Raw genomic sequence first — 18,415 nt, forward strand, 5'->3', positions numbered from 1 at the left:
TATGATTCTGCAAACAAATTTCCACCAATCATGGAACTGAAATAAACAAATAGTGTTAAAAGAACTCAGGAGTGCCTGCCCTTTTTTATGAAGCACTGAGAATGACTTCCTTCACTCTCAAACTACTGAAATATGTGAGTGTCAATTAAAATATATATTGATGTACACAAATTTTTAAAGACTGAACTGTAAACTGAAATTGTCAGACATGGAAATTCCCTTGCACTGTCATGTATTTCATGGAAAGTATGGAAACTCAGATATTACCATCAAAATGTTGTTTTATTTGTGTTCGCTCACCCTCTTTGGTCTTGGGTGTGGGTGTTGGGCTGGGTGTGCTGGTTTCTGGAGACTGTGGGGTGACAGGCATCATGGGAGACATATCCTTTGGCTTAGAGTCCCTCTTGCGAAGGGTAGGCGGGCCGGTGGGGGTGAGAGCAGGTTTCTGGATGGGTGGAGGTTTGGATGTGGCAGAGGGTTGAGGGGATGGAGGCCGCTGTTTCACACTGCTGGGGGAAGGAGGGCGGAAGCGAGGACTCTGCCTAAAGGACACAAACATAGAAGAGAAGTAAGAAGATGGCCTTACACACATTTGTACTACAGACAATGGGAAATGCAATTTGAGCAGCAGACTGTAAAGGTCTGAAATCAAACTATCATTTTAGAGTGAAACCACTGCAGGCTAAGCCTGGTCTCAGGGGTCTTACTTGGCTGCTCCAGGTGAGGGCGCTCTTGTGGTGGTGTTAGCAGCAGGAGAAGGAGACGGGGATCGGTGACGATTGGAGGGCGAGGCAGGGCGTTTTCCTACTGGTGACGTGAAGCGCTTTTCAGGCTCACCTTTCTGCTTTTACAAATGCAAAAAAAGAACAAAAATAGGAGAGATCACATCTCATCCACTCATCCAAGATTTTCAATGTGATCTCTTCTTTTTGATCCAAAAGTGTAATGTAGTGATAATCACTGTTCAGCGTAATCCAAGCCATATATATCACTCCATTGCAGCTGGGATTTTACTGCTGTCAATCTGAAAAAGACTGTGGTAAACATGTCCTTTCAATCCATTTTTAATCTTCTGTCCACATGCTCAGGGTGTCAATTGGACACATGAACTAAATGCAGGACAGGCTCATAAATGTGGAGATGTCTATTACAGGAAACCTTCCCCACATGACCACAGCAAAGCAGCAAGCAGTGAGCACACAGTGTTTTCTTCTCTAACTCTAGATATCTCTCCAAATGACAATCAGGCAGATCAGGTATAAAAAGATGTAAGGCCAAGTCACAGGTGAAGCTAGAGTACAGTATAACCACCAGAAGGAAACATGTCGGTTTCAATTTACATTCCTCCAGTGACTATACAATGCAAGCTCTCGTTCGCTTTCTCTTTGAGACACTCACTCAATCTCTTTTAGCATTCATTATATGTAGGGCAATGTTTCAAATTAACTGTGTCTGAATGAATCACTGAAATGGGCATTTCTAAACCTCTCTCTCTCTATATATATATATGCCTATATATGAGGGATCATACTGTCACATTTGGTTCAGATCTAATTATGTTAGAGTGCAAAATATTTTAAACTCGACATGTTAAGAGCCTAAATGCCCCTAAAAACTCCAAAGATAAATCATAGTTTGGGGTCTGACTAGCACACTGTAGTAAAGAAAGTAAATATATTTATATTAATTTATTAGAATACTAATTCTTCTATTTCTGTAATAAATGCTGTTTTTGTACTTTCCAGAAAATATTAAGCAGCAAAACTGTTTTTAACAGTGATAATAATAAAAAATGTTTCTCAAGCAACAATTCAGCACATTAGAATGATTTCTGAAGGATCATGTGACACTGAAGACTGGAGTAATGATGCTGAAAATTCAGCTTTGCACCACAGGAATTACATTCAAAAATGCACTATAACAGAAAATAATTATTGTAAATGGAAATATTTCACAATAATTGTTTCATAAAACAAATGCAGCCTTGTTAAGCTTATGAGATTTCATTCAAAAGTGTTTTAAAAATTCTTTCCAACCCCAAACTTTGAAATGATAGTGTAGCTTTACATTTCCTTGTTTTGCTAAGCTAACAGCACAATGGTAATGGTATGCAAATATTTGGTGAAATAGAAAGTTTTTAATAAGACTGGACTATTTTTCAGTATTGAATGAAAAAAATCTCCTAAAGTGTGTGAAAACAAGTTTTTCCAGCTAAACACACTCCTTTGTAGTTGAAATGTGTTTAAATGCCATTATTTGTACTGATATCTGTCACACAAAAGCAGTATGAAAAGAACAGTTTGGCACTTGGTCGACTGATGTAACCTAGTTCCCGGTCTCTCCAGCACACGTTGTTGCTGAAGCGGTCTTAAGCCTGGATCAGATAGTGTTATTCAGAACGAACAGCTCACTGATTAACGTCAGGGATAAATCCAAACTGTTTTGCAAAGCAAACCATAATATATGGACATAGAAATGTCTGAATGAGTACATATTGTTTTAAAGGGGTCATATGATGCTGCTAAAAAGAACATTATATTGGGTCTTTAGTGCAATGCAATTTAGGTTAAAAAAAACTATTTTCTACATACTGTCCATTATTGTTGCTCCTCTATGCCCCGCCTTCTGAAACGCATAGATTTTTACAAAGCTCATCGTTCTGAAAAGCGAGGTGTTCTCTGATTGGCCAGCTATCCAATGCATTGTGATTGGCCGAATACCTCAAGCGTGTGAATAGCTCAAGCAAATCTTACCACACAGTTATGTAGACATGTGGGGGTGTGTTTAAATGAGGGGTTTTAGGTGGGCATGGATGAGCCTTTTATAACTTTTATAAAGAATACCTTTTTGGGTTTGAGACTTTAGTCTTTGCAACTTTAGGGATCTCATCTATGCACAAACAGCTTGTAACACTCCAAAGAGGAAGGAAAACTTGAAATTGCATCATATGACCCCTTTAAGGCATTTCAACGAAGGAAGACACAAATAACACACAGGACACTGTAGTTCTGTTAAGATTATAATGGATGGTCTGGAAATAATAACTTACATTTATACTATGGGGCCATTGAATGCTTGAATCTGATTGGCTGACTAACGTTCCGAGGTGTACAATTATTTTCTGGGAAACGCACAGCGGACGTAGTTCCAGGCAGCTCTCTTGACTGCATTACAGTTGCATATCACTTCACATAGTAAAGGACTAACAAATACAACATGACAGACGATTTTCCGAAAGTAAATACACAAGACATTTCTTACTAGCGAGGTTATAGCAGTGCTGTTTAGAGACGTTGCTGCAGAAGACTGTTAGGGACGCACACAGGTAGCCTAATTCACACAAACTCTTATCTCTCTCTCTTTCTTTATCTTTCACTGGTTCTCTGTCTCTCTCGCTCTCTTTCTAATAACTTCCTTAATAACTGCATTAGAATGCTATCAATGGCTCAAGCCTCCATTACCAGCTTTAAAATTACGTTTTGGTACTAGCAAAAGAGGCATTGGATGAGATGCGGAAGAAATAATCCTACTCACAATAGCGATTTAAGTACAAAAACAGGATGAATTCCTTTAAATATATCATCTGATCGATGTCCTAACTGTAGTATAAGCTGAATAATAGTCTGCGCCGTTGAATTATTAGAAAATAAAATAAAATTTATTTTAAAATAAAATGTATTTATATACGGGGTGTAACGGTTCACAAAATTCACGGTTCGGTTCGATACAATTCACTGGTGATTCACACGGTTCGGTTCGGTACGTTTTAGATACAGCAAAAAGAAAAAATTGGCAGATAAATTTCCTTGATTTTTAAAAAATGTTGAATTTTTTTTTACACTGAACAATGATGGAGCTATTCTTTACCCATATTCTATGGTTCTAAAAAAAAATATTATAATGTTATATTGTTGTAGTAGTTATGAACAAATACAAAGATGTAACCTTTTATATGGAACTCTATAACTCTTTATATTGAGTGTGTTTTTACTCAATTGGTTCTCTATAGGGCTTATGTTTTTTGGAACAAAGCAGGAATTACTGTCTGGCTGAAATGGGCTCGTGAAGGAATATTGTAACGGGGGTCAATTACATTTAGCATGTTCTTAAAACCTGCATTTTCCACTACAGAGGCGCTCGCTCACTCAGTACGCGCTGAAGGCTCGTTGCAAAATGGCCAAAGGGTCTTTTACACAGGACGAGGTATGCGCGGCGCTGGACCCTGGGCTCAGCGTTGCCCTTCAGATACAACGCGAGTTGCGCTGCACTATGCCAAGAGCAAAGTAGGTGGAGTTTTCAAAACTGCCCGTTCATACGTTCTATTTATAACAGTTCTTCTATCTAATAATGTGCAGGCCTGTTAATTGTATCGTACTGCTCAGGAAATTCCGACACAGTAGTCCATTTTGATTTCCGTGTTTGTTTGGATGCCCCGATCGATTAGTAAAGTGCACCCAAACACCAGACCTGTTGGTTATTGGAGGATTTTCTATTTCTGGTCTTTTAAACGGATTGGCCATTTTTGAAACGAGCGTTCAGCGCATACTGAGTGAGCGAGCGCCTGACTGAGTAGCATAACATAAACATATAAGTTGGTGTTTTTTTTCTTCTTCGGGGGTGTCAGGGGCGTTGCCGAACCGAAAGCCTCGTACCGAACGGTTGAATACGAATACACGTATCGTTACACCCCTAATATATATATATATATATTAGGGGTGTAACGGTTCACAAAATTCACGGTTCGGTTCGATACGATACACTGATGTCACGGTTCGGTTCGGTTCGATACGTTTTAGATACAGCAAAATGCAAAAACATCTCAACTTTTCAGAATGCCGCAAGCGCACCGCGGGTCATGTGACAAGAACTAACCAATCAGCTTCATCCTTTCCCATAACAACGTTGAAAACTCAGCCAAGATGAAGGAACAGCTGATTATAGTTGTATATGGATTGCAATTTTGAAATAAATTTAGTAGCAGAGCTACTGCAAGCGATTTTTAGAGCTGCAAAGCCATTTACCCTTTGCTGAAATTTCCGCGTCTCATGGAGAGAGCACGTCATTGTTGCTTAGCAAAGACAGACGCCTCATGAGCGCTTCTGCCCGAGCGCTTTGGAAAGGAGGAGAAAGACGTGCTTAGCGTTTTCCACGTGTTTTTAGGAGCGATATGTGAACGGACCCTAAGGCGCTCGCTCACTCAACAGACCAGAAATATAAGATCCTAAAATAACCAACAGGTCTGGTGTTTGGGTGCACTTTGGATTCCCTGTAAGCTATAATACTGGTGTCTAAATGCTGCAGGCATAGTTTGTTGCGTGCATGTTTCTCCTTTTTTTCGTCTTTTCCCAGATACTGACACAATAAGGTGATGTCGGCGTAAATGAGTTGACATGTTTCAAGTATTCACGCTGGTGTTTTTTTTTTTTGAAGCAATGAAGCAACCGCGCGAAGCCCTCACTATATAGGATTTTAGAAAGAATGCAGAGCACTAGTGTAGTGTGCAAACTTACCACAGTGTGGATTTCAGAAAGTGTGCAAAGACTTCACGTGCACACTTACCATAACATGGATTTACAAATAATGTTCTAAGGAGGGGCTCTCATGTCACTCTGATCGAGCAGCTCATAGATGGAATCATGCATCTCAAACAATATGTTTGAGAGTCATCTTCTTTTTCTAGTCTGTTAAACGCATTGGCCATTTTGCAACGAGCCTTCAGCGCGTACTGAGTGAGCGAGCGCCTGCTGAGTAGCCTAACATAAACATATAAGATGGTGTTTTTTTCTTCTTCGGGAGTGTCAGGGGCGTTGCCTGTTACGTCCTTTGGGTTATTGGGCTACCTTGTTGAACGCATATCATTATATTTCTCTTTTTTTTTTTCAAATATAATTAATTAGTCCAACGAACCGTTCGGTATGCATAATGCGTACCGCGTACCGAACCGAAAGCGTCGTACCGAACGGTTCAATACGAATACGCGTATCGTTACACCCCTAATATATATATATATATATATATATATATATATATATATATATATATATATATATATATATATATATATATATATACACACATACACACACACACACATACACATATACTTTTTATTTTTAAGAAGTCTCTTCTGCTCACCAAGTCTGTATTTATTTGATCCAAAGAACTGTGAGAACAGTAATGTTTTGAAATATTTGTACAATTTAAAATAACTAATCAGATTTTTTTTTTTTTATGTACTTTATTCCTATGATTTCCAAGCTGAATTTTAGCATCATTATTCCAGTCACATGAATCTTCAGGAATCATTCTAATATTCTGATTTGCTGCTCAAAAAAGAAAAAAGAACTTCAATAAATGCATATTAGAATGATTTCTGTTCTATTCTATTTTAAATAAATTTACTTTCTATTACTCAAAGAACCCTCAATATTTAATGTTTTATAACACTGATGATAAAAAAAAACACCAAATCAGCACATTAAATTGATTTTTGCAGGATCATGTGAAGTTGCCATGCATCATCTGCTCACCTGTGTCATACTGGAAATGGCATCTGCTGACACAGAAGTAGGCGGGCCTTTCTTTCGATCGCTGCTGCGACTGCGTAGAGGTCCACGGGCCGAGGGCTGCATGGGACTGGCAGATGCTGAACGAGGACACAGGTGAGACTCTGGTAAAGGACACAGTCAGTGGTGCACAGCCAGGGACAGCAGGGAAGGAACGTCATAAGCAGCCGAGTGGGTGAGCAAAGCAAAGGTATAGGAAGGGACAAAAAGAGAGAAATATAAAGAGGAAGGGAGAAGGGGAAAAGGATGATAAAAGCACAAAACATTGGAGTATGTTAGATCTGTCATACAGGCTGATGGGGAACTTTTGTACTGATGGCCTCAGGTAGATTGGGTTTGATGGGTGTGAGACAGAAAGAGAGACATGGCAAAGGACAGACAGCATTCTGGGCAGACATTGGTCCCCAATATGCTAAAGCACACCATCTTCACCAAGCAAGCACCTTATGTTGTAGTTTCAGTAAGATCAACTTTAGCATAAATTAAAGAACATTCACTCAAGTCACTCAGCTTATATCCACATCAGGGACATCCAACAGCATAAAAGTACTCCAAGACAAGTCTCAATGGTCTTTTCACCATCTCTGACATTTATTTTCATTGCATTTTTTGGCAGTAGTACTGAACTTTCAAATTGGTTGGGAAGCAGTCCTTACTCTCCATTTATGCACAAATTAATAAATAATAAATGTAAGAATAAATCAAAACAAAACAAATCAGTGCCAACACATCTAAAGAAACCCCCCATCAAAATAATGAACTATTACAAGTAATTAACCCCCCCCAATTCTACAGAAATAGTGGTTAAGGAATGATGAAAATTAATATTAATTCTCACCGTTTAAGCTGTTTTTTTTTTGGTCAAGTATTTTCTTAGCTTCCAATAAAAGTTTGTAATGTGCGTCATCTTAAAGCTGACTGGTTTAGTTTATGGATTAGTACATAAAAAATCCCTATGCACAAAAACAATTGGGGAAAAACACTTTTGGAACCAAAACAATGAAAATGTGGTTGTCACGGCTGTGCTCTATAGAGATTTGATCAGGGGTTGCCCAGTATCTTTTAGTAGAGGTGAGGTAAAGTGAGGTGAGCAGTAAGAACTGACCTAAGGATTGGGTCTGCTATGACAGTGGGATTTCTGTGCTAATCTCAACACACTATAATTAACTCTGACTGTTATCATCATGGAAAGCCTATAAATTTAATTGATCCATAAGCTGATGATTCATAATTCTGTCTATTTTAAGAAACCATTAAGACAGTTCAGATACTATCAGACTTAGTTATGCTGATAGCATAAGGTCAACATCGAACTGTGTCGAACAAGTTACATATGCAGTATTCACTTTAGTCTTTGCTGGAAATCTTAAGTGAGTTTGGTAGCTTTGGGAACTGAAGATAGTTTAGGGTGACGCTGCTGGTCTGGAGGGGCCGTGAGCTGCTCTGTGTGGATCAGCTGGGGATTGAAGTAACAACAGCAGGGCGCAGATTCACACCACTTATTCCCTCTCACGCACAGAAACGCTTGGCTAATCAGCTTACAAAGATCCCTCAGCAATAGCCCTTGAACACCTTGCAAATGTTGATGTGTGCATGAGTATTTTAGAGAATGAGGGCAGGGTAAAGACTAGTGATGCACTGAAATTAACATTTTAAATGTAACTGTGTGTGATGCATTATTTGGAATGAAAAATTATTTGGGCATATTTCTGCAAGTGAATGCTTGAACTGATATACATAATGCTATGATGTATAGACAAATTACATTTTTACACAGCTTTTTGCTGCTTTTTCATTCAAGGAAAAGGAGAAAGTATGCTAAAGTTTTGCCAATCTTGCATTCCATCTGTGCTTTTTTAAAGTGATCTATGTTCACATGTATGGAGGTATTTATCCATGCCATCACAGGATTTCTCAATGTGAGTAACACAGCATATGTGCCTCATGAACTGTAAATGCAAGCTCATTTCTGTGCATCCCTAGAAAAGACTGCTAAGCTTGTAAATCAAAAATGGCTAAATTTGCAAGTAAAACTTAATAAATGTGATTCAAGCCATATTAAGGGATTCCACCATGCCCAATACAACACGCCAACCAAGCACCCCTTCAGAGCGCCTTTAATCTACACACAAGTGGAAGGTTCTGGTACGAGCTGGTCCTCCCTTTCTCTCTAGTGTTACCTTGGGTGTCTCCTCCTTCGGCGGACAGGGCCGCAGCACTCTTGCTTCTAGCTAGCGAGGCCTGGGTGGGTGTGAGCAGCCGACTGAGGACACTGCTATCCACGGGGGCAGCCAACGAGCGGCGAGCTATAGACACGGTGTACCCATACAGACACCAAAAACAGAGCAGACAAAAGGGAAAGGAAAAGAGATAGGTTGAGGAATAACACAAAAGAAGGAGGAGAGGGGAATGACACCAATGTGATTTAAAATGCAAGAATTAACACAAAAACCAAGGAGAAAAGTGCTTTAAATGTAAACCGTAGATGTCAATTGAGACTCTCAATGCTGGTGAGACAAAAGAATATTAGTGAGATAAGAGGAAGGTGATTGCGAGCAGGACCAGGACCAGGGCTGTGGAAGTGGAGGTGAAAACAAAAGGGAAACATAAAGCCAGGACTAAAGAGTAACTTGAAGAGCTTTTTGAGATCCATCAGACAAAAGTAAAATGCTTGAAGTCAGGCATTTTTAATTTGAGGTATAGATCGAATTTATGTTAGTGTTGAATTAAGAACAGAGCATTTGATTCAGTCTGGTCTCTACTGCAGTTTTACAGAATCTAAAAATTTTTTATGAAACTTATTTATTAATTTGATATTGCTCACGTTCACTGCTAGACTGTAGCAGGACATGCTAACAGCAAGCAAAAGGCTCTTGCTGTCATGAGATCTAGTTTGTTATCAGGGTTACAAATCAACAGTGGGGAAAAACTGAAAAATGAAGGAGTAAAAACTTAATAGATCCATTTCTTTTCTTTTCCCCCTTGGCACTGTATTGATGCAGTCCAAGTTTTGAAGAGGGAGTGAGGCTGTGATGATCTGACTAAGGGGTTTCAATAATAAGCAACTGCTCTAAGCATATCTGTATAAATGTGCACTGTGATGGGGAAATCTTCAAGAGTGAACATATAAACCAGGAGTCTAAAGATGTCCTGCAAACACAGCATTCCTACATATTTAAACCTGGAACGACAATAGACACACTTGCACATCGAAAACAGCCACAGAACCAGAGGCCAAACTCCTTGGTTAAAGTCATATGGGAAGAAAAACAACAATGTTCACACAAACAAAAAAACATTGTATTTACATACACAAAGAGCTCATTCCTGGTGAGTAGGTCAGTTAGTGAGAACTCCCTGGGAGAACGAAAAAGCAACAAGGAGATGTTAAGACGAATTGAAAGCTCAAGGCAGCAGCAAAATCCATCCAACGTGTGGACAAAGTAGCACAGACATTAGCAGATTGATATGTTTCTGGTTGCACGATGATTTGATGCATGAGTGGAAGGACATGGCAAGCAAAGAACATAGGAAGAAAGACGCTGCGTGCCGTTTACAAACCACAAACCAACACTGTAAACCCCATGCTCCTCCCAACATCCCTTATTACCCAAATATCATGTTATGTTGGCTGTGGATTAAACGATAGCGGACGGACCATAGACGCAAGCACAGTTTGCGCTTATTTATTAGTAAACGCGAACAGGCATGGCGAAATGTCCCAGTTGGGATTTAAGCACCTGATTCATCTGCTGTGGATTTCTCTGGTTTGGTGGTGGGCTGTGTTTTAGCCCCTACTCGAGAGAGGGAGGAGCTTCGCTTCTTCTGGATTGGGCCTACAGACAAAGTGGACAGGGAGGTGTTAAAATCATTCTAGAAGCAAGACCTTGTTTGTGTCTAAGCTTACACAAGCCACCTGCAGTGAATGGGGAAATTGATATTTTGATGAGAACAATGCAGCTAGACCTTGCTTTATAATTGTGTTGGTATTTATAATAGTTTTTTTAGTTTAACTACAATGTGGATGATTGCATTGGTAAGTGTTTAAGAGGTGAATGCTGCCTTTATAAGCTCCCTGCATGCACCCGTTTAAATGCTTATTTACATTAAAACTAGATTTTCAGAATGACAAAGAGTAAACTGCTCAGCTAAAGTAGGCAAATAAAGGCTCACACCCTTAATTAAATCTTTAAAATCTATTTTTTATGAGACCTTGTGATTGTTCATCATTATTCTCAGAAATAAAGTTAAAGGGATAGTTTATCAAGAAACAAAAAAATCTGTCATCATTTTACTCGCTGCCCCAAACCTATATGACTTCTTTGGAACACAAAAGAAGAAATTCAGAGAAATTGCTCTGATGTTAAGCTTGAAAGCTCCAGTCAGCAATTGAATGGGAAATAACAACTAATGCATTATTCAAAATATTTCCTTTTGTGTTTCATTCAAGTTGGGTACAACATGAGGGTGTGTAAATGGAGACAGAATTTTAATTTAACCGATCCTTCAAAAGAGGAGCAGCACTGGTAGTTTGGCACCTGTCTTTTCCAACTGAGGCTGCTTATGCACTTCTTTAGAGGCCTGAGGAACATTGCTAGGCAACCGGTTCAAAGACGAACTTCTCCGCTTTGCACCTGAGGGACAAAAAAGAGCTCAGCTCCTGAATCGAGAACATAGGTTTCACTCAAGAGGGACTGGAGGCAGACTTCAAAGAAAAAACCAAGAACACAAAAGTGATTAAAAATCTACAACTTTTGTGGAAGCACTCTAAATTGTGCCTGCAGAGAAGGAAATGAAGAGGAGACTCCAACACAAACAGAGTCTGGTGTGAAACTGTCTGAGTCATGGCTGGCTGCTCCTGTTAGAGGAAAAGGAAACTGTGGATAGAAACAGCATGTCTGCAAAAATCATAAGTTGCCAAGATGGCAAAAACATTAACGGCCCATTCAAAAAACACAATGCTGAATTTGCATTTAAATAACAGCGTAAAATAAAGCTCATCAAGCAAACCACAGGGAGAGGCACCTGTGTGAGATATAACTTGTGATTGTTTTCTGGATCACATGACCAACAATAAAGTATTTGCTCATGCTCATGTTTCAAAAGAACTCATGCTGTATGGATGAGAAAAGAGCAGGAGAGGGCAGGGAGGGCACTTACTTTTATCGGGAGAATTAAGGAGGGTGGCTGAGGATGAGGAGAGACGCTTGCTGATGACTGAGTCAGCCGGTTTCAGGTTCGTAGTAGAGGAAGAGCGCTTGTCTAGGGGTGAGGGTAAATACGCACACAGAGACAGACAGGGAGTGGAGTTACAGGGGCTTGCACGTGCTAAGCTATTAACAATTACACTAATACAAGCTGGTTTATCTACATTTTAAAGATGTAACAACTGCACACCAAAAAGTTATCTAAACCTGAAGTTACATTCTAAAAATATTTTACAAAATATATTTAATAGTGTGTATATATATATATATATATATATATATATATATATATATATATATATAGTTTTTATTAAGTAATTAAACTACAGCAAACTCTGTCTAAAACATCAAGCACAACACTGTTAGTAAACATTCAAAGAGTAATTAATTCTTGATAAATGAAAAATAAAAAATCAGTTAGGACACAAAGCATCATGCATCCCCAGTAAGTGCTTCAAAGAACACACTCTTTGTTACAATCCCTGGCAAGTGAAGAAATTGTTTTATTATAAACAACTTAGTGAGTGAACGAGGAACAGCCAGTACAGCCCCAGTCAGATTAGTGCACGTATGAGCGAAGAAGAGGAGTGGGCAGTTTGTGTCACGCCATGGGCAGGCAAACTGAATAAACCACCTTGTGACGTCTGATTCCTGGGTGGCTTGGAGGCCGGAGAAGCAGGGGAGATTACTATAGCAATCGGGGTGGAGGTGGAGCCACTGTCACTCTGTCCTGTGGGAGGGGCAGGGATAGACAGGTCGCTATTGGAAACACTCTCTCCCACGAGAAGATGAGAGGTGGAAAAACGCAGCTGACAACAAGAGATTTCCATCCCTGTGGTGTTGCACAACCACCAACAAACTAACATGACTTGTTAAAGGTGAAGCGTGTCATTTATGGGATGTTTGGGAAATAGTTTCTGCTATCCCAGTTCAAAACACTGTGGCTCTACTAAAAAGAATTAAAAAATATTAGCAACCAAATGTTTACCTGGAGAGATACTAATGGTTTTGCTGACCAATGGCATATGTGGGTTTCAGGAAACTGTGTGATAACAATCATATACGAGTCTAGTGGTGCACAAATGACACACTTCACCTTTAACAACAAATCACAGTAATCAGGATTGTCAAAAGATATTTTGATTGTCACTGATTTATAAGTCGTAACACGCTTGGGCAGGCTGCAGGACTGTCAGTGAAAGAAGGCTGCTCAAGTTTTTATAAAAAAAAAGCTATTATTATCCAGTGTTTCTGATGTTTTAGAATTTAAGAAAAGTACTCATACCATTTTTGTTTTCAGAGTCAGAAAGTCCACTCCAGGACCATCTCTTCTGTCTCTGATCTACTCGCTGGCTGCGCTCCAGGGTACGTCTCATTACAGCCTCATAGTGCTCCTACACACACACACACACACACACACACACACACACTTTGTTAGACAAATAGAGCCATGATACATCCTGTGAGCTGTGCTGCAGTGGACTATGGAAAAGGTGTGGGTGTCAATACTTAAACAAAGTCCATGATTCCAGGCTATTTTGCATGTTAGGTACTGAACAGAAATATCATGACTCCTGCTGTTTGACTGTAAGACTAAAAAAAAATCACCAATTCCATTTCATCCATTTTCTCATAAAAGGGTGTTAATGAAGAACCTCTTTAATAAGCAGGATGTAAATTAATTACAAAGTCCATCTCTACAAAAGTCAGTGAAGAGGCCAGTGAGACCAGCTGACTGTATGGACATGCCAAAACACATTTCCAGAAATAGACTGGGTGGTGGGCTGTCTAAACAACTAGTTAAGCTTAAGGAAGTCCTGAATAATTAGGTTGGTTCAGGTTCAGCCTTGGCATTTTGCATGGCTTCAAAATATTATATTCTGTATGTAAAGGATTATACAGCCTTTATTTAGGAAAAGTCTCAAAAGGGCATTTTAACATTAAAAAGAAAATGTAATATTGCCGCAGGAGGTTAATGTACACATTCAAAAGTTTTTGTGAAGCTTGTGAAAGAAGTCTCTTATGCTGACAAAGGATGCATTATTTAGCAAACATTCAGTAAAATAGTACAATTATTAAATATTACAGCAATTTAAAATAACTGTATTCAATTTAAAATTTAAATTTTTAAAAATGCAACTTCTTCCTGTAATGCTAAGCTGAATTTTCATGAGTACTTTAGTCTTCAGAGTCACACAATCTTTCAGAAATCATTCTAATATGCTGATCTGCTGCTCTAGAAAAGTGTCTCATTATTTTATTAATGTTGAAAACAGCTGTGAGGCTTTATATTTTTGTGAAAACCATGATATATTTTTTACAGGATTCTTTGATGACTATAAAATAAAAAAGAACAGCAGTTACTACAACAGAAATCATGTATAACAATGCATAACAGTCACTTTCGGCCAATTTATTGAATTCTCGCTGAACAAAACAAAATATCTTACTCATCATAACCTTTTGAATGGTTGTTTGCTTCTCTGTGTGTTGGGTGGCAGTGTTTTACATGGAGTAAAAAAGTTTACCTTTTCCTCTTCTAATTTCAGTTTCCTTTTCTCTTCCACTGCAGCTCTCCTCTGTTCCTCTTTCCTGCGCTGCTCTTCCAGCTTCTTCTGCCTCTCCTCCATCTGTCTCTCCACCTGCAGCCGGGCCTTGCGCTCTCGCTCCAGGAGCTGAGACTCACGGGCCGCTGAACAGACCAAACATGGTGTGTTAGCAGGTGTGATCGAATGATTTGTTGTAACGTGAGAGAATGAATTATGTCCAAATCTGTGCAGGGGTTGGCAAACTTTTTGACACAAAGGGTCGTTTTTTTTTTTATCACTTTGCATCACATCTCCACTCAAAATTAATGCAGTATATATATAATGGTTTTCAATGGATTGTAAACAGTGTTATTGTTCTCTTTGAGTTATGTGTTATCAATGATGTGCCAATGATGACCCTTCTACAAGACAATGTCACATTAGCATCTAAAGTTGCCAACACCTGTTGTGTGAACTTATTTGCTTTATCACCATGTCGCTTTTCCTGCTCTTCTCTCCTCTCTTTGGCCACTCGGAGTTTGTCATCTATCCTCAGGGCTGCCCCATCAATGACTGAGGAAACATAACAGAACACAAAATCACTAACTAGTGTATCAGGTGAAATCTGAACACTTCCTGGGCCTTCAAAAGGCTTTCGGCAGATTGCACTAGTATCCGTGGGCAGATAATCCTTTTGCATGGTCTTACATAAGGCTCAGGTTACAGAGCTCAACACACCTGATACAGTATTGACACTGAGTCATGGGCGTGTGCGAGGACATGCAACAGGAAGTGCTGCAATGGCCCTAATGAGTGTAGAGGCGGTCATGTGACAGCGTGTTACTCAATTAACCATAACAAGACTGGGGGGAATAAAACAAAAAGAAATAATAATAAAATGGAAAAAGGATTGTTTTAGTGCAAACCTGTTGTTGTTGTTTTTTAAAGAAAAACTTAAATCTTTTTAATCTATAAAAAAAAAATCTCTTAATAAATAAAATTTAAATTAAAATGTAAATTAAATTTATGCATTTAGCAGACGCTTTTCTCCAAAGCGACTTACAGTGCATTCAGGCTATCAATTTTTACATATCGTGTTCCTGGGGAATCGAACCCACAACCTTGCGCTTGATAGCACAGTGCTCTACCAATTGAGCTACGGAACACTGTTCCTGTATTCCTGTATGTAAAAGTACATACACTTTTATTTACATTCCTAATTATCCCTGCAGTGACAGACAGACTGAGACCTGAGACCAGTGTTTGTTACCTGGCTTGGCCTGGCTCTTCATTGTGCTGGCTGGAGCTGGTGGTGTCGGGCTGTTTCCTGCCTGGATGCGCCGTTCCTCTGCCTGCGCCTGTGCAGCTGCAGCTGAAAATGAAACAAGACAAAATACACAAAAACAGGTATCACTACTGCTTAAACAGAAGAGAAAAAAAAGAGGAAAGAGGAAACAAGCAAGATCTAGGGCATTAGGATTTAATCTTAAAGGTGACATATCATGAAAATCTGATTTTCCAGGTTTTAAGTGCTCTTTAATTAAGTCCCCAGTGCATCTACCAGCCAAGGAAGCGTGAAAAAGATTAAAGGGATAGTTCACCCCAAAAATGAAAATTTGTCCAAGATTTACTCACCCTCAGGGCATCCTAGGCGTGTCTGACATTCTTCTTTCAGACGAACACATTCGGAGTTAAATTAGACATTTTTCTGTCTGTTCCAATCTGTATAATTGCAGTGAATGGTGCCCATGTTTCTGAATCTGAAAAAAAGTATCCTTCCATTTTTAAACTACTCTAAATGGATCCTGGGTGTTACTAAAGGCCTTCTAAATGAAACAATGCATTAGTTTAAGAAAAATATAGTTTCTTAAAACTTTATAAACTGTAATGTGAAGCTTCTGGTCACTCAAGCAGGCGTGTTCACAAAAAGGCAGTCGGGCGTATGACACAGGTGTAACGGAAGGCGCAACTTAAGATCCAGGGAGAGAGTGACGAATGCGGATGCACAGAGGAGAATGCAAAACACCGGTCACAAACTTATTTAAACATCCCGGGTACTGAACGAATGAACCATTTGAATCAAAACAGATACGATTTACTTGTTCACATTGTTTCCCTGTGCTGTACACAAAACTTGGTTCTAGCGAGATTACACGCTTCTCCCCGGATCTTACGTTGCGCCTTTCGTTATGCTTACATAATACACTCGACAGCCTTTTTGTGAACGTGCCTGCTTGAGATAGGAAGCCGGATATTACGGTTTAAAAGGTTTTAAGGTTTACATTTTACTTCAGAAGGCCTTTACTAACACCCCGGAGCCGTGTGGAGTAGTTTTACGGCGGATGGATACTTTTTTCAGATTCAGAAACATGGGCACCATTCAATGCAATGATACAGATTGGAACAGACAGGACAATATCTAATATAACTCCGAATGTGCTCGACCGAAGGAGGAATGTCAGACACGCCTAGCATGCCTTGAGGGCGAGCAAAGCTTTGGCGAATTTTCATTTTTGGGTGAATTATTCCTTTAACCCAGTAGCTTTGTTTTGGTAAGCCTTTTTCTGCAAGCGTCTGAAAAACAAGTATGTCTTATTTCGCTCCCCTAGTGACATTGCAAAGTGATCTTATTATAATATTAAAGCCCTTTAATCTGTAAGTTTCCACCCACAGAACTGTCATTTTGATTTTTGCAAGTTTTATCTCCACTGTGAAAGTTTGAGCAAAACATGTTGTTCTGTCGTTGGCTGCACAAACGAGCACAGAACACGGTTTAAAGTCCCATCCTCAGAGGAGACAAGCAGTGGATTTATTGATGTATTTACTGTATATTGCTGCTGCCACAGAGCTCTAAAATAAACATGCAATTTATTTCTCAGCTGTTTACCTTCACAAACATAACCGACTGTTTTTGTAACTCGTGCTGTGAGCCGCTTTCTGTGTGTGTGCTTCAGGTGTGTGTTCTCACAAAACCTTATATTAGAAATTTAAAGGGTAAGTTCACACAAATATGAAAATTCTGACCTTCGTTCAACTTCGGAGCACGAATAAATATTCCCAAATCCAAAAAAGTGGACAGGGAGCAGCAGCTCATTTGCATTTTAAGGGACTGTTACAAAAACAGCCTGCTTCTGCTTTAACTCAAAATAGGGAGTTTCTAAATGATATAATAAATGATCTGTGGAGTATTTTGAGCTGAAATTTCACAAACACATTCTGGGGACACCTGAGACTTATATTACATATTTTATAAAGAGGCATAATAGGTCTCCTTTAAATCTCCTCATCTGGATGGCATGTTACTGTGTGAGTTGTGTAAATATTGCTTGAGTTAAATTAACAGAAAATAATAAGCTTGTTCTATCTGCACTTCTGCTCAAAACAATACACCTTTCAAATGCTCTTCAGCAGTCTAGTTGCAGGCAGTAGAGAAGGAAGGAAGGATATAGAAAAAAATGACCAACAAGTGTGTGTGCCTTTGTAACAGTGCTCTCCCTCCGAACAGAGTGTCAGAGAGAGAGGGAAAAAGAAGGTGTTTGTTGTTCTGGCGATGAAGGAGCATGTGATGTCTGCATGGTAAAAATCAAGATGCTGCTGATAGACCGTCAGCTAAAGAGAGGGCACCACATGGCACATTCTACTGGCTGAGAAAAAGCCTGTTCTAACTTCTGCTCAAGCACACTGATTTATGCTCATTAGTATTGTGTTTTGATTTGTTGGTGATCATGTGGTCCACTGTGAGACTGAGAGACTTTGAATAAGACATCAGGCCTTCTGAAGGGATGTTTGTGCCGAGAGGCTGGCATGTGCTGCAGTGTGAGTATCTACAAAAGCCACAGCAGAAAAGCATGATGAAAACGAGCTCCACCGGAAGTCTGACAACAATAAAACAGAGGGGGTTATCAGCTGACTAAGTGAGCAGTATAGAGGGTACAAAAACACTTCATTTAATCAGCAAAGTAAAACTGAGAAATGCTAAAGACAAACATTAATGTGCATGTTAATTAAGGACTAACTAGTTGAATAAAGAAAAGCTGCAAACTACAGAAAGAGCCAAATATCAGAAAATATTTGATAATTTTGAAATTATTAGCATGATATTAATGTTTACGGA

General features: G+C 39.3%; 1 protein-coding gene across 24 annotated transcripts in view; it reads right to left on the reverse strand.

The window, feature by feature from the left end:
• LOC127971086 (ensconsin) overlaps window positions 1-18,415 on the reverse strand; it is a 30,485-nt gene that overhangs the window by 5,074 nt on the left and 6,996 nt on the right. For 2 of the 24 annotated variants that reach the window (XM_052573842.1, XM_052573840.1), the window contains exons 2-13: window positions 15,572-15,673; window positions 14,794-14,874; window positions 14,302-14,465; window positions 13,059-13,167; window positions 12,408-12,503; window positions 11,727-11,828; window positions 11,105-11,200; window positions 10,307-10,402; window positions 8,747-8,872; window positions 6,531-6,670; window positions 708-844; window positions 301-542 (exon numbers count right to left, since the gene is read on the reverse strand). In XM_052573842.1, the coding sequence (XP_052429802.1) occupies window positions 301-542; window positions 708-844; window positions 6,531-6,670; window positions 8,747-8,872; window positions 10,307-10,402; window positions 11,105-11,200; window positions 11,727-11,828; window positions 12,408-12,503; window positions 13,059-13,167; window positions 14,302-14,465; window positions 14,794-14,874; window positions 15,572-15,673 (1,491 nt within the window). The remainder of the gene's footprint in view (window positions 1-300; window positions 543-707; window positions 845-6,530; window positions 6,671-8,746; window positions 8,873-10,306; window positions 10,403-11,104; window positions 11,201-11,726; window positions 11,829-12,407; window positions 12,504-13,058; window positions 13,168-14,301; window positions 14,466-14,793; window positions 14,875-15,571; window positions 15,674-18,415) is intronic. The other 22 variants (XM_052573860.1, XM_052573859.1, XM_052573844.1 and 19 more) reach the window with 21 other exon arrangements.

This window comes from Carassius gibelio, chromosome B14 (assembly GCF_023724105.1).
Source record: "Carassius gibelio isolate Cgi1373 ecotype wild population from Czech Republic chromosome B14, carGib1.2-hapl.c, whole genome shotgun sequence".
NCBI classification, from domain to species: Eukaryota; Metazoa; Chordata; class Actinopteri; order Cypriniformes; family Cyprinidae; genus Carassius; species Carassius gibelio.